The following is a 23,304-nucleotide window of genomic DNA, read 5'->3' on the forward strand; positions in this document are numbered from 1 at the left end:
TTTAAAAATAATTATAAGTATATTATTTTTTATAAAATAAATTAAAAATTATTTTTTTTTAGATGACTAAGGTTTTTGTTTTATTTAAGTGATTGTAGCTGGTTTATGATGATGATTTAAAATTCTAGTTCATACAATTTACCATAAATTCATTCGCATGAATATTACCATAGAAAAAAAAATATTTCTCTAGCAGTTTAATAGTTATAGTAATTATTAACACATAATTACTCAGCAGTGGTATCAACATAGAGTTGCACCAGAGTTCCATTGTTTATACTAATATTTCTTTAGATTATTTTAAGTTCATCATTTAATTAATAATGTTTACATTTATTTATTAATAAATAAATGAAAATAATATAAATAAATAATTAAAAGTTGTTACCTTATTGAATTAATACAAAACTATATAATACATAGATAGAAATAAACAATAAAATAAATTATAATAAATAATTAAATAAATCACAATTATATTAAGTCAAAACACTCAAAACTAAAATGTTATAAAAATGTATAAATGATTAATTTAATAAAGTTGAAAAATTGTAATTTATTTTTAGATCTACTCTCTTTAAACATTAAAATATGTTATGAACTATCATCATTTAGTTATATTGTTTATTAACTACTATATACAAATTATTAACTTATGTATATTGAGCTACCTCTGTTAAATAAACAAAAACAATATATACGAGTATACATATCAATACCTAATTGTGCATTTGTATAAAGATATAACCAAGACTCAGGACTGAAGCATTTGCATATCTTAATATTTGTTCGAGAAATAAATAGAAGAAATTAAATTTGTTACATATTTATTTTTAGATTTAAGGATTTCGAATTCAAAAAGTTTTATTGTATATTTTTACATATTTTAGGTTTTTTCTTCACATGTATATTGCAAAAATGTATTCTTATTTATTACATATTCTATATATTTATAAATTTTTTAATTTAATTTATAAGAAAATAAAAATTTTTAATGTAAAATTTTCCTTTTTGATGCGTTATAAAAATATTATTTAGAAAATAAATGTGTAGATACAATACACATTGTTCATTCTAAATTAATTTTATCTTATGATTTTGTTTGCAATTATTCCAATAAAGCAATAATCAATGCTGAATGTTGATCAAATTTAAATACATCTCATTCAACAGTTTGGGCTTTTTTTTAATATTATATGTATAAGATATATTTTTTTAAATTTAATTTGTATATGTACATCTTTTTTTAATTAAAAATAAACACATATTTAAGTACATATTTTGATATTTTATTATGCATATGTGTGTGTATATTTTTATGATCTTATGTGCATTAAGTCCCAAGCCTTGGTCATATCTATCTTTTTATATACACCTACTACACCTACATTGTTTTTATTTTATTTTATTTGCTCTCATACATTACCAATTATTTACTAAACTTGTCAATATTTTTATTAATTAATTATTACTTATATTTACTATTTTTATTATTATTAATAATTACTGTATATTTATAATGGGAAATTTGTCCAAAAAATAAATAAATAAAATGACTTATGAGTTATGTTTTATAAATATTATAAATTATTTTCATATTTAACATATTTAAATCTTGTACAATATTATTTTAATTTATTTTCTTAAAACTAATTATGTTGTTGTCAGTTGTAATTGTTCCATTGCAAAAACTTTTGTGAACATATACTAATATATCAATGAAATAAAATTTATCAATTATAATATTGGTCTTACCAGGTAAACTTATGTTTAAAAGTAATTTCCCTATGCGATCCCACACTATACTTATTAATGATCAATTATATTTCAAACATATTCCAATAAAAAAGCCACAAGATGTAGAATAACAGAATATTAAAAATATTCCATATCATGTATTATTTATTATACACATAAGTTCACTTAAAAAATTATATTTTATACTAAGTATAAAACATAAATTACAATTCATTGTTTAAAAAAATAAATTATATACATAATGTTGTAACATTTACTTAGGAAATTAATTTTTATATACTATAAAGTATAAGATTTACCAGATCCACGAGAATCCGAGAAGGCAATAGATCTATCTTCCTCTTTTTGTATTATATTAGAAGTAGGATATGGCAAAGTTGCTTTAGATAAATTAAATCCAGAATTTAACAATAACTTTGAAAATTGTTTAGTTATATTATTTGGATATTCAATTCCAACATCATTATTTTTTAAACGAAAACGAGGAATAGTATTAACATTTAATATGTCTTGTGGGTCTGTTTTTAACATTGATAAAAGTAATTGAGTACCATCACGTACATCAGCAGCACCTGAGATTAATCTTCTTCCGCATACATTTCCTGTTTCTACAGCAATAATAGGCAAATGTAATGATTTAACTCGTTCTGTTTGATTTAGCATATTATCTTTGAGATTTAAATTCAAAGCATTGTTCAGTATATAACCAGAATTAGTTAAAACGCGGGATCCAAAGACAGAACCAAGACCGCTAAAAAAAAAATTAAAAAATAAATCTGAATACATATTCTATGTAATATAAGTAGTAAGTATAATACCTAATAATAGTTACATAAAGATCAAAAACATCTGTAGTTGAAACTTGTAATCCGTAATTTTGATCCCAATTATCTCCTAAATCTTTGAAAATAATCATGGGTTTAATTAAATAATTAATAAATTATAAGCTTTCAAATTTTGTACCTTTAAAACTATTTAATAATGATAAATCTTCAATATATGTATTAGTATTATTAATTTTACTTAATACTTTCTGTAAAATTGGTCCTCCAGTACCTTTATTTGAAGTTATGATGCAATAATTCATAAATTTTTGTTTTAATACTGGTAAAATAAGAGGTTGGTAGCTAATTACATCATCTGGCTTTAAAATTAACTCCAATTCTTTAGACATTTCTTTATAAAATTCTTAAAAAAAAAAAAAAATCAATGTATTATATTTAAATAAAACATTTTTTTTTTTTTTAAATATTTAAATAATAGGTACCATATCAATATTAATTTTGTTTCACATTTATAAAATATATTATTAAAGCAATAACCTTGGTACATAAATTGTTTATAAATAAATAATTATTACATAGATATTACACATCATATCTAATTCCTTATAGAACAAAAAACAGTACCAAGTTTAACATAATCACTTATTTATCCATTTGTCATTTATGATTTATCTATGAGAACATGTTAACTATTTAAAATAAAAAAGTGCTACAAATATACATATAATACAAAAGTAGCAGTATTATTGATGTAGTATCCCATTTTTATTACTTACCAATAGGTCCATGTAAAGATATTAAAGTAAGAGTTTTTATAAGACCATTTGGTGCTTTAACTATTTGACCAAGTGAACTATTTGATACTATGGATAACCAATGTTTAAGGTTTTCATCTTCAACTAATTTAGAGGTATTCTGATTAATTGCCTCAAGTAAACTTTCTGTAACAGTTATACCCGTCCTAAAAATAATACAATAATATATTTATAAATACACTTATACAATTATCTGCAAATTGTTTTTTTCTTACTTTGCTAGGTTTATGGAAGGTTCAACTAGCGTCTTCCAAGGAAGAATTCCATATTTTACATTAGCATAAAACAATCCTGCTATAAAACCTGGTACTCCGATAATATTATTTGAACTATGTGTAGCTCTAAAATCAATTGTATTTCCTATTCCAGTCCGATGATCGTATACCACCATAACACCATTTCTAAACAGAAAATTAGATTATTTTAAAATAACTGTATAATATTTAAATTATATTTCATTTTATTTACCCTCCTAATCCTGAAAGATGAAGTAGTGTTACAGAGTTACATAACGCAGTAGTAATTGCTGCATCAACTGCATTACCACCCATTTTGAGTACATCAATTCCATATTGAGAGCATTGATCATTATCACTTGCTACATTTCCATGAGGTACTAACTTTAAAATTAAAAAAAAATGTAATTATACTTTTTACTATACACATTTAAATTTATTATACCTGATTTGATCCATAATGAATGTGAATTAATAAAATAAATAATAATCCAACACAAAATACCATACAAAACGCTACAATTAATTTAAGAAGAGCTTTTTCATTGTTGTTTTTGTTATAAAGTGGTGTCTTTTCACTTCCATCATGATCATACACAGCTAAAATAATATATAGTTAAAATATAAATAAGTACATCATAAAAAATGTAGACTTAATGGATAAAATCATTTTTAAGTAAATATTAATAGTTATTGAATCAGTTATTGCTTAAAAGGTTTAATTAAAACCATTTAAATATATATATATATTATATATATATATAAATATAATCAAAGAAATAGTATATAATTTCATTGTAATTAGTAGGTATTGTTAGTATTATCAACTATTACGTAGGAATCATTACATTATTTAATTTGCTATAAAAATTTTATTTTTTAAAATTTAGTTAGAGAAAATAATTTTTAGACTTCAGTTGTGTGACGAACCCCTGGTTATAGTATAAACATAATAAGCAGAATAAGCATTTTAACGTGAGGCATATTGGCGCTAAAATAATATATTGAATAAACATCACCGGCAGTTTTATTTTGTTCTACATACCCAACTCATGTGAATTTGTATAATCAATAAAAGTATTTAGTTAAGTGAAAAGCCTATTTGATTAATGCCTAACAAAATCCTCTAAGATTCATTCTGAAATAATATAACTGTTTCCATAATGAAGATAAATCAACAACCCTCAAACCAATATAACCAAAAGGGAATACAATAGTTGCAACATTTAGCACTTAATATTATAGAAGTAATAAAAAGATAAATCTGGACTAATGTTAAAATTATTTTACTTTTGGAAAATTAATTTATTTCTAAATATTAAAAAATATTCTAAGTCAATAAAATAAAATAAATTAATATCTTGATTTATTACTTTGATGAACCTGTACTATAATACAGTTATGTATATCTTATAGTTACTACATAGAAATATAGAATATGTATAAAAGCATTATAGGTCTTGATTTACTAATACTAGATAAGTACTTATTAAAATTAGAAAAAAAGATTTTTTTTTATGTTAATTTATAGTTCAACAAGTTTTATTTAAGTTGAAAAGTATAAGTAATATATAAATTATTTTCAATAATGAAATAGAAATAATTAATGACAATAAACAAAATAGACTCATACATTGACTGGTAAATTTATCAATTGTGTCGTCATCCATCGTAGACTATTCACATCTCTGAATTAATATAATTCTTTAAACCAATAAATGGATAATTGATTAAACTAAAAAATTGAATAAAATTGATATTTAATCGAATATGTGATTACTGATATATACACAAAATAATATTTAAGATAGAATCATTGACCATCGTGACAGATTAATGATTAATAGATCTAAGTAATAATAAGATTATTAAGATTATACATCATCAATATTCAAATTCAGTAAATAGTAAATACTATTTAGTTAAAGTAGGTAGGTACTCTGTATTTGTGATAATAGTTCTATAGATAACAATGTTGTGTGACACGTTCCACTAAATTAATATGAAATATGAATGATTTCATAGAAAATAGAGAACTATAGAAGGGATACAGTAACAAACCATCCTCTTTACTGACTTTACTAGAACGAAATAAGATTTTATTTTATTTGTGAGACATAAATATACCTACATAGATATATATCACATGAAATGATGACATTTTAATTAACATTTTATAGTAAATTGTGCGTAATGAAATATTTCGAAAAATACATTAATTATTATTTGGAGTGGAACCTTTGAAAAAATCAAAACAAAATATAAAAATCTTAAAAAAAGGTTGAGGATAATATTTTTAGTACAAATCAAAGGTATTGTCATTCGCCACGCAGTTTTTTGTTAAAAATTTCAGTCTACAAGTTAATAATTATAGCAAATAGAACGAATGCTCAAAAATATAATTATAAATTTTAATATTTATAGATCTCATTACGGGCAGGTACGTATACAAAGGAGTGTTTTAGGGGTTCACCCCCCCCCACGGATTTTCAGGAATTAATAGTTTTATTATTTATTAGTTAATTTTTATTTAGCTGCCAGCATTAACATCGTAATACGAATTTTGTATATAATATCATGTATGAAAATGTACAACCAAACCCCCTCTCCCAAATATTATTTTGTGTATGCGCCTGATTACGGGATTGTCCCAACTTCTAAAATTTGGGCTTGTATCCCAAAAATTTTTTTTGGGACTTCCAATTTGTATCGGAATTTAATGTTAATCATCAATACACATTAGCATTAGTTAATTTTAATACCTTTAAGCTTTGTGGTACTGGCCATTACCATTTTTGCCATACAGCATACAACAATAATTGTCGTTTAATAATTATTATGTTTAAAGCACGACGTTATAAAAGATATTTTCTAAACCGTGGTTAGTGTAGCAGATCTATTTATAGATTAAAATTGGCCATGTTCCGTGATTGTTACTTGTTATTGACAAGCAATAAGCAATAGCAATAAGTATTACCACAATTTTATTATTCACTAATTTATTACATCGGTCAACTTGATTAATTATTTTATGCTTGGACATTTGATAGGTACCTACATATTGAACCATTAATAAATTACTTAGTATGAAAAAATAATTGTTAAAATTAGTTAAATCAAATTCAAAGTACAATTGATATAACAAAATACATTAATAACAATTTAATTAACATACATTATATTGTACTCAGACATAAAAAAATTTGTTTTTTAGTAGAATAAATTTTTTTATTATTCTAGTCATCCTATGTAGATCTCATACAATCTATTTTCTCTCGCATAGTCGCGTAATTTTGAATATTTAAATATCTATGTAATAAGGATTTGGGATCTTCTATCCATGTATTTAATATTTAATATCTATTTTAGGTATGTTCCAAGTTATAAAAGTTATCAAGTTTGAGTATCTCACATCCATTACAATTTACATTATATTCATCATAGCACAGTAGATTGTAGATAGGTTAGCTGTTAGGTAATGACTGATTTTCATTATTCTATATTCAAATAACAAATTAAATTGTTACACTTTCTTAGTATACATATTCAGATAATTTTCAATAATTGGTTAAGTGTATCGACCTGTAGATTTAGAAATCAATTTTTGTTTCAAAGTTAGTTAATTTTGTTTGTGGAACTGTGATATCTTTCGTTAGTCATATACTATGTTTTTTTCAATTATCATAGAAATTGTTATTTAATAGTTATTAATTTTAAACAACATAAAATAAGAATATAAACTATAATCTACTGTCTACCTTGATTAACTTACTGAATTATTGAGAAATTAAAAAAAAATGTTATCAACATTTAACTTTTTAACATGTATTATATTATGATCGCTATAAACCAAAATTGTATAAATAATCACTAATTAGAATATAACTTGATTTAGGAATAAAATAAAATAGTTAAGAATTTAAATTTAAAGTAGCAGATTATCAATTTATTAAATTGTTCTAAAGAAATAATCTACAATAATGAAAATACAGTTATAGAACCAAAAACAATTATTTAACAGTTTCATTGTAACGCTTATAATTATGAAATAAGAATAAACATACATCTAATCTCATAATATTTAGCTGACACTTGCGCAACAGTCTATTTATTGAGTCAAGCAATATTCGTTCACTCGGGGAAAATAAATTGTCCATAGCTTCTTCAAAAAAATCCTTGTCTGCTTCCTGTTTATCTTGTAGTCCTTGAACCATACCATCAAATCGAGCTTTATTTTTTAGTAATCTCTTATTATCTTCACAAGTTTTAAACTTCCACATCATGCAATTCCCAATCATTTTTAATATTTCTTCTGTTAATTCTTGATGTAGTTGACGTTCATTTAAATGGTATAAATAAAAAGATTTTCCATCATTTCGACCTAAACGAGTATTTGGTTTTCTTAATTCTTGAACTTGGAGATAATTGTTCATAAATAGTTCAGATGTTAATGTTTTTGTTTCACGGTCTGGTATTAAAGCAGTTTGTTGGAGACGTTCAAGTTCTAAAAGTTTGTTGCTTCTAGTCGCTCTAAATAACCTAGCAGAACTCTCACCAAACTTATAGCTTACTACTTGGTCCATAATTGAATCATTTAAACAATTTATTATTTGTTTAAAATTAACAGTTATGTTACACATTGTACCATAAGATTTAGATAAAAATTTAGTAGGATCTTCTTCAATCATTGTTATATATTCTAATAAATAATTATGACCAACAGATAAATTACTTCTAATTAATTGCAATGAAATAGGGTTTGAAACTGGTGCACTACTGTCAGCACATTGACTTAATATTGTAGACATTACTTCTCCTACAATTGTATCATCAAATGTTCTAACAACAGCATCTATGATGATTTTATTTCTCATGTCTTGATGAAACTTATTAAAATTGAGAGTAAACAAAATTTTTTTCTCACCTTTTTGATTTTTTGTTGGTGGTATAAATAATTTATTTTGCTTAACTTCAGTCCAAACAACATAAGTGGGTGTTCTTTTAAAATATTCATTTCTTATTAATTCAATAGCTTTATCCCAATAGTTATTGTACAAATCATCAGTCTTATTTTGTAATTTAATACATTCACTTACAATTTTTGATAAAGAAGCACGACCAAGACAAAGTAAAGTTTCAACAAGTTCTTTGTATTGATTACCAAATTTTCTCTTAATAATTGATAAATATTTTGGGTACCTTAAAATCATTAGAATATTTTCCATATTCAATTTATATTCTATTTGTACTGAGTGAACATTACAAATTGCCGATACAAAATTGAATTGCAATAACACAATTAAAGTTTCCTGTATCAAGTGCCGAGGATATTTTCCATCCAACATGGTATACAAAGTCATCAGAGATTTCTGGCCCCATTGTAAAGGTTTTGCAATTTCAGAAACATCTTGACCAAAGTAATCACGCAAAATACATGTACAAATACGACAATAATCAGATGACATGTTAATCTTAATTCAAAATATTTTAATTTTTAATATAAAAAATGTACTATACAATTTAAAAAATTAATCAATTTTTACTATCATTTATTTTTATGGTTACACCGAACGCTGCACGGTGATACGCCGCACGCGTAAATAGTAAACACACAATTTAAAATCGTGATCTATGGTAACGATCAAAGACGAGAATAGAAAATAGTTGAAATACAATAGTAAATAGTAATAATTACAATAATACAATAGTACTGATATTACGATAGTCGGATATGGGATAGTATGTGCTATCTTAAATCTTAATCATGGTATAGTCACAGAATATTTATTTTCATTCTGCGGCATGATCGACAGTCACATAGAATAGGTCCGAAGATCTGTAATAAAGTGATACCATGACTGATAACGATATTGATAGAAAATTAACCGCCATAACCTCAAAAATAATTGTATAGTTTAGCCGTATACATTTTTTTGTTTTCATTTTATTACATTACTTATATTATATATTAATGTATGTTATGTGCTATATATGTATTTTATAAGTCTTAATATGAAATGAGTGTTCTGTGCATCCGTTTTGAGTATTGGTTAAAAATAAACCGTTAGATTATTTAACTGCAGAAACTGCTTACATTTTTATAGCCATCTAAATTCTAAAGCATGGAGTGTAAGTAATTTAGATTTTTATATAAAATAGCAGAGTTCTAATTTATTTAGTTTACCATTTCATTTGTTTCCTTTTGTTATTAACTATGATAATCATTATTAGATATTTTAAATTGAACTGAATACTCTTGTATATTGTATATAATAACATTTATCTAATTTTTTTAGCTGAATTGTTGCAAAGTTCATGGTCACCATATACAGAGTTATTACCTGTATTAGAGAATATTTTTACAAATGAAAGGCCCAATGTAGCATTTTTAAAACGTATTTTACGTGCTGCTAAACCACATTTTTTGAATGTATTTAAGAATCCAGTAAGTTTTTATTAAAAGATTTTAATTGTACATTTTTAAGTTAAAACAAATAATTTTAGCCAAAAAATGTCAAAAGTCGAGAACAAATAATGAAAGTTTTGACTGATGGGAAGCCAATTCAAAAATTTGAAATGTTGGCATTACCCAAAGATATGGCCGAAGAAGTGCTTATTCTTTCAGATATGTATGATTTGGATGAACTCATGTCTTTAGAACTTTTAAATACTGGTAACTGAATATCTGTTTATATACCTAGTTTACAAATTTTAAGTATAAACATATGTAGAGTTTATTTGAAATTATAATTTTTTTTTATTAATATTGGGTTATTTTCTATGTATATTAAATTAAATATGGTTTTATTTTTTTTTAAATAGCTCGATACCAAAATCCAAAATATCCAGAACTCTGCCGAGGATTAGTAGCAGTATTGTTATACTATAATGCACATCGCATGCTAGCATCTTCTTTAAGACTTCTTATTGAAGGAAGCACAGGTCGTACTTGGATGCCACGTGTAGATCCAGCATGTGCACAGCATCTTGGACAATTTGTTGATCAACTAATGAACGATGGATTATTTGTTAACATTTTAAGTAATTATTATACTAATTTTAAGTTTATTTGTATTTTTATTAAACATTTTAATGTTTAATTTAGTTGTATTGGAGAACAAAGATTTAACTAAAGAAATTGAATTACTTCAAAAAAATAAAGCAATTGGTGGTCCAAAACATCACCAACTTGTTGTAAGCTTATTTATTGAGATTCGTACTATGTTAGCAGAATGTGTATTTTACTATTCTATTCAATTTGGCTTGTCAAAACAACAACTAATCAGGTAAGTTATAACATTTTGATTTAAAATTTCAATCAAATACTATAATTTACTTTTAAAGTGTTTATCCTTTATGTATAATAAAATTTAATTTATTTAGTTTATTACAACATTTACAAAAGATAAAACCAGATGTAGAATCGCATGGAGTCATCAGTAAAGTACCTTTATTTATGGTGACATCATTTTTATACGCTATTGATTTAGATTGTATGAATAATACTCAAGAAATTAGTGGTGGTAATTTGATGATTAATATAATACATTTAATTGTTATATTTTTAATTTGTAAAAAATAAATTTTTAGATACCAAGGAATTATTTTTATCTTCGGCATACGTTGAACTTACCAAAAATGATTGGGAATGGCCAGAATTAAAAAGTATAGCTATGTTTGGATTAGCTGTAGCATTCTCAAAATTACGTTCTTCCCAACATGTATTTAAAGATAAAAATTTATTCAAAATTGATGAAACATTAATTAGTAATGCTATGGATACTAAAGTATTTAGATTTATAAACCAAAATGTTGCTCCTTCAGAATTCCTTCATTATGTGGTATGTATCATATATTTTTTAAATTGTGTAGTTTAAATCAATTAATTCGTTGTTATTTTTGAACATTTAAGTTTTATTTGTTTTTTAGAGATAATTTGTATTTATTAAAAATAAATAATAACTAAATGAGTTAGATGTATTAAATTTAACATACTTATATTTCCAAAATTATCGTGACATTGTTTTTTACACTTCTCAACTTTTCAACAAAATCGGCAATATCAATATCTGATAAATTAATACATCTATAATTTGTACCACAAGATAAAACTATTGAATAATATAATTTACAAATGAAATTTATTTTTTAGGAATTCATGATAAAAAAATTTCATCAATTGATCACCGAATTTATTGTTATGATGCCACATACTGTCAAAGAAATTAGAAACAAATCTGATGAAATAGCACATACAATTTTAATTTATTACCAAGTAATTAATTAATCCTAAAAATATTTTTTGTGAATAATTTTAATAAATTGCATTTTTAGGAAGGATTAGAACCTCCAACAAGTGAAGAAAATCATTTTGAACAACTATTAATGTTGATGGCAGCATTGTATGCAAAAGATCCATTAGAATTGAATTTAAATTTAGATTATTGGCCACCATCTCGTGAACAATTAAAAACAATCAAGATGTCGTCATTTTTAACAACTCAAAAATTTCAGGCATCATTATATAGATTTATTTGTCAAACTGGTGACATGTTGCCTCATATGTTATTTGTTCCTTATTTAAATATGTTAAGCTCATTAGCAACATCTGAAACTGGAGCTGAAAACGTATTTAATCATTTTCATTCTAATGCAACTAATTCAAATCTTACCTGGGATCACTTTTTCAAAACTTTTTTGAGGTATTATACTAATTTAAGACAAGAAAATATTCCTCCAACTGATACGGTGTACAAAAGAGGTCATCAAAAAGGTATTACTGCTCTTGAAATTCAAGGACTTCAAGCTGTACTTAAATTAATCAGAAATGTAGCAGGTTAGTACTATTATTTTCTGTTAAAATCTCATTTATATTTGTTCTGAATGTTTAATTTTCAATTTCAATTAATGTGTTTTAACGATTATCTTTTTCTATCTGGCTGATAGTTTGTTTTTTTTCTCTTAACTATAGAAAGAAAAATTACTGTCTAAATCATATTAATAAACATGAATGTTTTTTTTAAATATTTCAATTATTAGTTAATAAGTGAGTTACTAACTTGATCCTTGAATGTTCTATGAGAAAGTTTGACAAATTGAGGTATTGAGAATAGTAAGAACAGTTCATTATGAATTAATATAATATCAAAACCTTGACTAATATAGTATGCCACTCTTGAGGGAAGGAAATTTCAATCTTGGGCAACTTATAGCATATTTATCTTCCTTGCTGCATAATATTCTATAAGTTAATGTAAAACTTATATATTATGAGTAATTATGGGTTTATTTTTTTAGAACAAAGTGTTAAGTCAAAAGTAACATTTGTGGACCGTTCTGAATGGGAGACACTTTCAGTTTTATTAGGACTTGTGTCATGTCCAGTAAGAATTTCTCTAAAGGCAGATTTAATTTTAACATTGTCTACGTTGGTTAAACCGCCTCCATCTATAATAGCTATCAATTTTTGGCAAACTCTTGAAGCATCTCAAATAATTGTAACTGTACCAACTATAAGCAGCTATCAAAGTCGTGGTATTATGGTAAATTTAATCTAAATTTTTAACATTTATAAATTTATTTGATTATTACTTATTTTATGTTTTTTTATAGGCAGAATTAGATGATCTAGAACCTCGAAATGAAGAATATCCATTGACAATTGCTTTATTAAAATTATTGTCTACCCTTACTGAACAGCCAGTACCAAATCTTTTAGGTTCAAATACGCGAACACCTGGTTTTGATCCATACTTAAATTTTGTTTTACATAATATATTTTTAAAATGTCTCTCTAGAGGTTATAAAAAACAAAATGAAAAAGTAATGTATTAATTATTTGTATTTTTGACACATTTTAATTAATCTATTATTTTAAAGTGGGAAGTAAGCGGTTTATGTCTGGAACTAGCATTAAAGTTTTTGATTCAATATGAACCTCAGCAAACAGATTTTGTGGGTAGTAGTGTTATGCTACCAGATAATACTTCTATTAATATTAACCCACCTCCTGGTTTTCATATTATGACATACTTATGTACAAATTCTGACTTTTTAAAAACTGTAAGATTTTTCTATATTTAAATATATATTTTACAAACATTTCTATATTACCTAATTAAATATAATACATTTTTAGATTTTAAATATAATGCATGCGGGCTGTCAAATGTTTGATCTGTATACCTCATTTAGTGGTAAAGAAGCAATGGAAAAAACAACATTAGTTGTATTACGTCTTTTAGAACAGGCTTTATATTTGCAGCAAACATTTTTAAATGCATCTATTTCTTCTGGATCACCTCTTATATATACTGGATTACATAAAACTCTTGTTAGTATTAATGTAGCAACTAATGAACCAGATTATATAATCGATTTGTCCAAGTTAGTAAAGCATTATTTAATTTCATTTTATTTGTAAATTTATATATATTTATTTTTAAGATTTGTAACTTATACACATTTACCGGAACATGCATATCATGCTATTCGAATATTGATGACTATAACTTCTTATCCGATACCACAGTCTCATATGGTATCATATTTTACTTCCAATCCTCAACTGACAATCGGTATTAGACATGGATTTGTGGAATGTTTAGAAGAAGAAGAATCAACCAAGGTATTATATAATAAAGATTTATATTAGTTATAAATAATAAAATTCTTGCATAATTTAAATTTTACTCTATTATGGAATTGCTATCAACATTTCTATTTCAAGAGTTCTATTATTTAGATATATTAACTTTAAATAGACCAGATTCCAGGAAGTATGGATAATATAATCTATCAAACCTGGTATTCATTAAATGTACGTGGAGTACAGTTCGGCCTCTGGTCTTTTAAATACAATTTTATATAAAATGAAAAACTTGTTCTGCTGAATAATAGGTTTTTATTGTATATGACTGGATCTGTTTAGTTTGAATTCAATAAAAAATAAATTCTAAGCTTATAGTGTACATAGTATATCAGCCTCTATTTCTTAAGATTTTTTTTTTTATATTACTCTAGATAATTTATTTTATTGTTAGTAATATAGTAATTTTATTTAATTTCCAAAGAAATCACCATTGTAATATTATACTATATTATTCTATTGTTACTAATTGATAAGTCAATATTGACATACCATAGAAAGGTATAATTAGTTAAAAGAAAACAATAATATATTTAATGATGAAAAGTCTTAAGTCTCCAATTAGCAGTTTTGAAATACATCAAGTTAACAATCTAGTTAATAGTTACAGATCATAATATCATTTAGTAAATTATGATGATTTATGAAATTAAATTTATATTGTTAGTGCTGTAGATCATGTTGTTATTAAATGAAAAAAAGTTGAGTTTATAATAACTCAAAGATTAAAGATTTACATGTTAATTTCTTCAGTATGAAGGTTCAGGATTTGATTTGTATTCTTGTGTCAAATTTCAAAATATCTAGTATACGTTAATTTATTTTTGTAAAATTTGATTATTTATCCAAGTATAACTTTGATTTTAATAATGATATTTAATTTTAAATTTATATTTGATTTTACTTTGATATAGTTTTAATTACATAAATATATTTTATAATTTAATAATTTTTAGTTTTTAGAAGAATCGAATGATATGTCCACTGTAAAAAAATGTAAAGAATCCATTTTAAAATTGTTACTGCAGTGTTTAAATTCTTCACCTCCAAATTTAGCACATTATTTACTTGGTTTTAATTTAGACAACGTACAAAAGACTTGTTTTGAAAATGCTGGTATGTTAAAATTTTTATAATTTAGACATTTGTGTTTATTTAATTTTATTGTATACTTACTTTTATACTTCATTAGGTGTTGGAGGAAATCCTAGAAATTGTTTACATTCAATTATTGATATATTAGATGATTCTCTTAAGAGCCGTAAGAATGGAGCTGTTAGTAAAAATCATTCTAAATTGTTAGAGTTATGCTACCAGTTGATATATGTATTAGTTTCAAGTAATCGAACTTCTAAACCAGTTTTGGTGTATTTAAAGTCTCGTAGTGATTTTATTTTACGCCATGCTTCTGCATTGCCATTTTATACAGAAAGTTCTAGCAAAAAAGTTAACTGTTAGTAATTTTAAAAATTATTACATAAGTCCTTAAATTATTAATTATTAACTAAATTTTAATAGGTAGTGATTTGATACAAATGAATTGGCTGTTACGTATAATTGCCGTTGAGATAAAAATGCACGTACATCAAAATTTGCTAATGACATTGACAAAACTAGTGTTATTATTTATTGGAACTACTGAGAAAAAGAATAAGTAAACAACATTTAAACCTTTATATATATTTTTTAAATATAATTTAACAATATAATATAATATTTTAAAGTGCTCCTGGATCTGAATTACTGCAATCTCAATCATCAAGTAATTTATTTGATCATTCAACATTGACTAGAGATCATGGTAAAATAGTTTAAAAGACTATTAAGCTATATGTATTTATTTATATAATTTTTTTTAAATAGATCAAGATGATAGTAAAGATGATGGTAAAAAGTTACTAAGCTTGTTAGAAATTGTGGATCTTGAATTTGAAACAACTTTTGATGATATGCCTGAACTAAAATATCTCGAGTCAAAACTCATCAATCAGGTAATATATATAAAAATCATATTATTTTTGTTAATATTAATAATATGTAATTCTAATTGTATTCCAGTTATTAAGTGAATGTGAAATTTCGGGTAAAGTTCCATTAATAGATATTAAGCAATTGCATTCTATACTTATGAATGAATTAAAATCAATTGATAGTTCTTCTACTGTTAGAACTAGTTTGCTTCAAGAAATTCAAGTCAGTAACATTTAATTTTTTCGTATTTAATTAATAATATTTTTAATGCAATATAATTTAGGAGTTGTTGGCATATGCTGTAAGAATTAATGATAAGCGCCTTCAAGTTAGTTGTATGGTAAAGTATTTTGATGCTTGGCATCAATTGACTGCTGTTATATTCAGCATGGCTAACTTACCATCTATGGAATTTCAACAACGGTTCACATTTGTCATTGATCTTTTAGTATCCCTACAAAGCAAGGTAACTAACTTTTTGTATTAAATACATTTTTCATTAAATTTAAATAAGTATTTTAAATTGAAATTAATATCATTGTTGATAAAATCATGCATCAGATCTAATCACATACTTAATTAGTAATTAGTTAAAAAATACGATATTAAAAATATCCGTATTCGTTTTACTATCAGATTTCAAAAATTTGAGCATATTTTTCAAGTTTCACAAAATGTCAGAAAATATAAAATTATTTAAGTTGAATAATTTTCTTTTACAATTATTATATCAATTAGTATTATGTTTTATGCATTTAATTACAAATATCATTTATCATTTTGACAAAAATTTAATGTAGGATTGATATACCTATTGGTTTTTTTTATTGAATTTTGACTTTTTGTGTTTGATAATTACAGTTGTATAAGTATGAGAAATAAAATTAAATACAGTGCAATATAAAAAAATTAAATATACATTTTAATTATTTTTTTTTTAAATTTTAATATTATAAATTGAATAATTTATGTTTTTGGACTTTTTGTCCAGGTTTCTATTTACATGTATGCATGTAAGAAAAATTCTCAACATTAAAATTATTTGATTTATTATGTACAGAATGATTTAAATTATTTTTAGTACAGTAATTTATTTTTACTAATATTTATTTATAAATTATTTTTTTTATTGCTATTATACCAGATAATCACTGTTAAAATATATTTATGAATTAAATATATATTTTTAGTGTATACATTAATGTCTAAATTTATTTTGAATTATTATTTTAGGTGATTCGTTATCCACAAATGTCAGATTTATCTACACTCATCACAAATTCTCAATTACTTTTATTAATAAATTTAAAAAATACTATTGACCAACATTTGGAGCTATGTGTTGCAAATCCTGACCTTAATTTAGGGTCATTTGTTACTGGACAGTCTAGTGTTTATTCTAGCATGTTACAAAATATACTTAAATGTATACAACAATCAGGTATATATTATATGTTTTAAATTAATAATATACTACTATTAATTAAGATATTTTAGGTTCTCAAAAATTACGAGCAAGCTTATACTCATCGTTAATAGCATTGATTAATCTTTTGGCTACTAACAGTCGAACTCTAACTAATGGAAACTTCAAACAAAAAAGTATTTTAATTACTTCTACTAGTAAACAGATTCTTGATTCTGAGTCCATTAAGTTTATTAAGTCTTTAAATTTTGACCAATACTTAAGTGAAAGAATTTTGGAAGTGATTTGTGTTGACTTAACATCTGGTCATGATATATGCAAAGTATTTATAATTATGTGTACATTTTATTGTTTATCCCAATACTATTTGGCTTTTAATTGTTGTTTATAATTGTTTTAGGTACTATCTTATACATTATGTGAACTTTTAATAGACATCAATCCAAAACTTATTAGCTATATATCTAATCAAGGTTATCTTAAATGCATTATATCAAGCATTTTAGAATCGGATTCAGAACTCAAAGATTTGATTTCAGCTAAAAATAAAACCCTGAAACCCATTTATGTATATGAAAATAAAATGGTAAATTTAGTTATTATTTATAAAACTTATAAAATATGTATTTTGTAATAATATTTTATATTTTAGAGTCTTTTGAATAAAATTGCTACTTATACAACTGGTGCTGATGCGTTACTTAATCATCAAGCTATAGCGTGTTTGTCATCAGTAAAAGCAATTGATGCACATCCAAATTTTGAAACAAGGTATTTAAATAAAATTTTCTTAATTTAATTGAATTAAATATATTCAAATCTATTTAAATAATAGACTTACTTTTATACTTTTTTAAGTGTTATTTCAGGGACTTATTTTTTTTTTTTTTTTAAAGTAACATTTTTAAATTTTTACTTATTTAAACGTTGTATATTATAAATTGAGCTTAGTTTATGATAAAAATTTTAATATCCTATATCAGAAGTCAGCAAGTAATTTCTATTGGGAATCCAAAAGACACGTCTGTACATACAATAAATAGATTTTAAAAAGGTGGTTTTTTATACTAAATTGGATCTATTTTACATTTTAGAGAATTTAATAATTAAAAATTCTGATTAAAAAAACAAAAAGTTTAGGAAATACTGAAATTTTTGATGAAATTGATTTCTTTTTTAAGCTATAAATCAGAAACATATATTGGAGGAACTAAAATTTTCACAATTAGCTTGTATTGTCATTTACTATGTATAATATAATTTTCAAAGTGTTTGACTTTTTTTTGAGCTGTTATAGAAAACCTTATTTTTTATTTTCTTATAGTTTTTTTTGTTCTATAGAGAATAAAATATTGATAATTATGTAAAAATGCTTGTAAATTTAGTACAAGGTCCCTTATAGGTTTTAAAGTTCCTAATTAAAAAGTATCAACAATTTAAAGTCATAATACTTAAAATCAAGTTTTGAGTTTTGACAAATAATTGCTACAATCAAAAATATATTTTAGTTAGAAATTAATATAAAAATGTTTACAATTTTTTAAAATATATAGGCACGTTTAATATATATATATATATATATATATATATATATATATATGAAGTTATAATTTTTACCAAATTTATCAAAATTACAAACATTACAAATAACAAGTATTTTAATGTAAAAAATGTATAAAATCTAATTTTAATAACTAAGAATTAAAAAAATAAAATTTTATTTCTATTAGAATTAAAATATTATATATTATAATGTAAATCATTAAATCAAACTTAAATATAGAATACAAATTATTTAAATCCATTATAATTTAATATTTAATTTGAATGTATAGTTTCAAACGTTCTATAAAAGAATTCATGCCAGATGAAGGTGATCGATACATGATGATATGTTCACCAGCAATGTGTTTATGTCAAACAATTATAAGTACACTTGGAAATCAAAATATGACTTCTATACTTCAAGTAATAGATTAATTGTAAATTTAAAAATATAATTTTAATTTAATATATCTTTTAGGTTGTCTATTATTTAATTAGTCATCGTGACACTGTGACAATTGCTCTTACTAATTCAGCACCGTTATGTGAACAGTGGTATCTTAAAGAACTGTATCAATTAACATCATTGTTTGTTAATGTTACTAATGATGGTAAGTCTTACAATAACACGTACATATTCCTTAATTTTGGCATAAATAAAACAATTACGCATATTAGGAATTATTTTTATTTGTCTGTAAATAGTATCAAGTATACAAAAATTTTAATTATGTGACAAAATTAATTGCTATTTCTTAGTAATATATCAACATAAAACTCTGCCACTTGTCATAAGAAATTTGAAAACCTCTTTATATATTATATTTTAATAGGTACTACATGATAATATCTAATTAATTGATTGTAAAATGTAAATAGATACGAGTTTAGAAATAAATTCAAGTGGTGACAAGGACATTGCAGGATTATTTTATCATTATAGTGTGTTAATGCAAAGAACTTTAATACGATTTTCTGTTAATTTATCTATAATACGGGCAATACGTAAAAAGTGTTCTGAAGAATCTAGTCCAAATGACGGTGAAACAAATGTTACTCTATATTTGAGAGTTAGTAAATTCATATTTTTCTTAAACTTATGTTGATTTTAATTATATGTTAATTGAAAATGTTTTATGATTTTATCTATTAGATAACATTAAACTTATTAAATTATGTATCAAATTTAATGGATGGTGGATGGGCTACAAGTGGTCAGAAATTTAAAAGGCGGATTTTGGATGTTTCTGTATACACTGATCCATTTAACATCACTTCTCATGGTATATAATTAAAGCTTACTATTTTTATTTATCTTATTAATATATTATAACATTTTATTTTAGGTGAATTAAATTCTAGCAATGTTTTATCAATGGGTACAATTGTCACAATAATGGTTCAAACTGTTGAACATTATTTCATGCAATTTAACACTAAAACTAGAGTGGAAAATAGAAAATCACCTATTCAAGTAGTTATACAATACATTAAATACATTTTTATTTATTTAAAAATATTAAAAAACTTCTTGTTTACAATATTATAATCAAACCATTTGCGCAACATTTTTTTCTCCAGCTTGAGTAAAAAATATACTTGATTGTTTAATGCATTTTTAATTTAAAAATATATTTTTATATTTATTTTAAAGTTGATAATCATTATTGTGTTTCATAATTATAAACTTAGTAGAAATTACTTTAAAATTAGTAATTATTTCATAAAAAGATTTCAATTAACATTTCAATAAATGTTTTTTGCTCATTATTTATTTATTTACTTGCTACAGTTCATTAAAATGTAAATAATCTTTTCACATGGTTGAATTTGTGTTTAAATAGGTCTTAAAATTAAATATGACATGTTAATATTGAAACAACAATCAAATTATTAAAAAATCTTAGTAAAAGACATCTTAAACATGTTATAATTTTAACGAAAACATTAAAACTCATTTTCATATATTTTAATCTTTTTAACTTTCAAATTGCATATTCATTGTATATTATTTTGTTTTAGTTATTTGGTGAAAGTAACAATGAAAATGAATTAGAAAATAAAGATATTGGTGACCAAACTCAACGCATACTTTGTAAGCAAATAGTGGAAGTATGTTTGTATATTTTGTGGGCTCATACAGATTATTATTTCATGCAAAGTCCTGTACAACATGTTCATCGTCCTAAAGGATTAAACAGTACGTGTTTTTTATTACAAAATTAATATTAATTAAAATTGAGTTATCCTTGTTAATTAGGATCAAGAAGTTCAAACCAAGACGATGAAGATGGTGTAACACCTGATGAATTAAAAGAATTAAGACAGGGATTGGTGAAGGTGTTTAATGAAGCATTTCTTGAAAAACTTTATGCAACAAATGATGTAAATATTTATGAAACAATTATATCACTAAAATTAATAGTATAGCAAAGTATTTTTAAAAAACATCACATTAGTATGTTTTATCTTCGACTTATAAATGTAAAATATTAAGACTTTGTATATAGCAGTTTCAGTTTTGTGTATTTAACATTAATTCCGAAGCTCTAATCAAACCATTCTCTCTAGATATGCATGTAATTATTCTGTATAATGATAACTTTGATTTATGCCTAAAGCATTGCTTCTGAGATAAGCTATTACACAATTTACCAAGATCTAATGAGTCTCACTGTTTGTATTAGGTTTGTATAACTCCGGGAAATAGGGTTTAGTTTGTTAAATTTATCTCGTATTAGACCATTATCTATTTTTTATCATGGTGTGTTCATTATATTTAAATTTTAATTCACTACAATATCAAATTTTACTACATAAAATTTGAACCACATAACAGATATTTGCCATCTGTAAGTATATCAATTACATAGAGACAATATATGTAGATGTATGGTGTCTTCTTAACAGTATTCTTTAGTTCAGAAAGAACAAATTAAAAATACTGCAGTTGTTTTTTTTTTATCAGAAACATTTAAGATTTTAATATCTTGGTTTACACATTACATACTTTTTATTTATATTTTTATTTTTCCAATTCTTCAATAATATTAGTCAATTGTAATATAGTCATTATATACCTTATACCTATTGGCTACTAACTAGATATTAATTTTATACTTATTTCTTTTAGTATAAAATAATTTATACTATAGTCGGAGACACAAAAATTGGTGTGTGACTTTTGTTGTACACAGACTTTCACCCTGTCTGCAAACAATGGTTCTCTTTGCGGCGTTCTTTTTACATGTATTATTAAAATAGGTATTTTTAAATAGCGAACCAATTGATTTTAGAGTTTTGAGAACCCATTAGACGATATTACTGTTAGGATTGTGGCTGTTGCACGCCGCTTTTCATGTTCCCAACTATGATACTAGCTTGAATTATGACAAAATAACAAATTTGTTTAAAAAAAATGAATCAAGCTTCTACTTCACTTTTTTTCTTTAAATTTTAGATAGATAAACTTATAAAATAAATATTTAAACTTATCTTACCTTCACAAATTGTATTACTTGTTTATAAAAGTCTATAAAAATTCAATATTTATTGACAATTCTAAGTCTTGTATTTGTTTTTGAATTTTAACAATCAATTTTATTTAAACCTTTTTCAACAGTATTGGGAATTATTTACCTATCAACTAAATTTATATGAAATTTAAATTTTTAAATTTTGATAACTGGTTTTTGTTGAGTAATAGTAAGGGGGCAACTGTTTATCATATCAATCATTTGTACACCTGCATGTAGTTAGGTCACAATTATATATATGTTGAAAATTATTAAAAAAAAAATTTAATTTAATTTCATAAATATTTATAATTTGTTACAGGACAAGTCAGAAGACAGTTTTGTACAAGTTATGGTTCACAGGATCAAAAAACTTTTACAATTTGTTAGTTCATAGAGCTTAAGTAGTCGGATGAAGTCTTTTTTGCTTTTTATTTATTTTTTGTACATTTATATAGAAATTTTCATTCCATTTACAATTGTATAAATTTTTAATATATACAATTACTCATTAAGACTCAATTTTATTTTTATAATATGTACAGTATAATAGAAAAACAACATTTCCCTGTAAAAAAAACTAATCTAAAAATTATCATAAGAAA

At 23.8% G+C, this 23,304-nt stretch overlaps 3 protein-coding genes across 4 annotated transcripts; 1 reads left to right on the top strand and 2 right to left on the bottom strand.

Annotated features, from left to right (window-relative positions):
• Window positions 1–1,997: 1,997 nt before the first annotated feature.
• Window positions 1,998–5,476, bottom strand: LOC112598900 (glutathione hydrolase 7-like). Its single transcript, XM_025345565.1, has 8 exons — window positions 5,228–5,476; window positions 4,040–4,194; window positions 3,827–3,978; window positions 3,574–3,759; window positions 3,320–3,504; window positions 2,722–2,946; window positions 2,577–2,658; window positions 1,998–2,509 (listed from the first exon to the last, which is right to left on the bottom strand). The coding sequence occupies exons 1-8, from the start codon at window positions 5,262–5,264 to the stop codon at window positions 2,038–2,040; spliced, it is 1,494 nt and encodes a 497-aa protein (XP_025201350.1). The 5' UTR covers window positions 5,265–5,476; the 3' UTR covers window positions 1,998–2,037.
• Window positions 5,477–7,575: 2,099 nt separating this feature from the next.
• On the bottom strand, window positions 7,576–9,328 carry LOC112598881 (DNA-directed RNA polymerase III subunit RPC3). Its single transcript, XM_025345539.1, has one exon. It carries the CDS (start codon window positions 9,057–9,059, stop codon window positions 7,605–7,607), a length of 1,455 nt encoding a protein of 484 aa, XP_025201324.1. The 5' UTR covers window positions 9,060–9,328; the 3' UTR covers window positions 7,576–7,604.
• A 227-nt stretch (window positions 9,329–9,555) lies between these two features.
• LOC112598702 (nuclear pore complex protein Nup205) lies at window positions 9,556–23,195 on the top strand. Of its 2 annotated transcripts, none has more exons than XM_025345246.1 (33): window positions 9,556–9,723; window positions 9,891–10,039; window positions 10,099–10,267; window positions 10,417–10,635; window positions 10,700–10,880; window positions 10,978–11,117; window positions 11,185–11,435; window positions 11,747–11,869; window positions 11,929–12,430; window positions 12,892–13,136; window positions 13,207–13,416; window positions 13,474–13,656; window positions 13,733–13,980; window positions 14,041–14,221; window positions 15,199–15,358; window positions 15,435–15,695; window positions 15,761–15,896; window positions 15,967–16,043; window positions 16,106–16,233; window positions 16,301–16,435; window positions 16,497–16,679; window positions 17,447–17,654; window positions 17,702–17,961; window positions 18,040–18,225; window positions 18,292–18,410; window positions 19,475–19,607; window positions 19,663–19,795; window positions 20,064–20,254; window positions 20,338–20,467; window positions 20,531–20,658; window positions 21,207–21,384; window positions 21,445–21,569; window positions 23,022–23,195. In XM_025345246.1, the coding sequence occupies exons 1-33, from the start codon at window positions 9,717–9,719 to the stop codon at window positions 23,094–23,096; spliced, it is 5,754 nt and encodes a 1,917-aa protein (XP_025201031.1). In that variant the 5' UTR covers window positions 9,556–9,716; the 3' UTR covers window positions 23,097–23,195. The 2 variants fall into 2 exon arrangements, with proteins under 2 accessions (XP_025201031.1, XP_025201033.1); XM_025345248.1 differs by having other exon boundaries at window positions 17,711–17,961.
• The last annotated feature ends 109 nt before the right edge of the window (window positions 23,196–23,304 follow it).

Source organism: Melanaphis sacchari, unplaced genomic scaffold (assembly GCF_002803265.2).
Source record: "Melanaphis sacchari strain LSU unplaced genomic scaffold, SCAv2.0 Contig4_pilon_pilon, whole genome shotgun sequence".
NCBI classification, from domain to species: Eukaryota; Metazoa; Arthropoda; class Insecta; order Hemiptera; family Aphididae; genus Melanaphis; species Melanaphis sacchari.

Excerpts from the sequence above, each read along its gene's own strand:
- LOC112598881 (XM_025345539.1), bottom strand. The coding sequence starts at position 9,059 with ATGTCATCTGATTATTGTCGTATTTGTACATGTATTTTGCGTGATTAC.
- LOC112598900 (XM_025345565.1), bottom strand. The coding sequence starts at position 5,264 with ATGGATGACGACACAATTGATAAATTTACCAGTCAAT. Across the intron at positions 3,760-3,826 it reads CATCTTTCAGGATTAGGAGG|AAATGGTGTTATGGTGGTAT; the intron begins GTAAATAAAATG and ends TTTTCTGTTTAG. Across the intron at positions 2,510-2,576 it reads CTTTATGTAACTATTATTAG|CGGTCTTGGTTCTGTCTTTG; the intron begins GTATTATACTTA and ends TTTTTTTTTTAG.
- LOC112598702 (XM_025345246.1), top strand. Across the intron at positions 13,981-14,040 it reads TATATAATCGATTTGTCCAA|ATTTGTAACTTATACACATT; the intron begins GTTAGTAAAGCA and ends TTTATTTTTAAG. Across the intron at positions 17,655-17,701 it reads TAAATGTATACAACAATCAG|ATATTTTAGGTTCTCAAAAA; the intron begins GTATATATTATA and ends CTATTAATTAAG.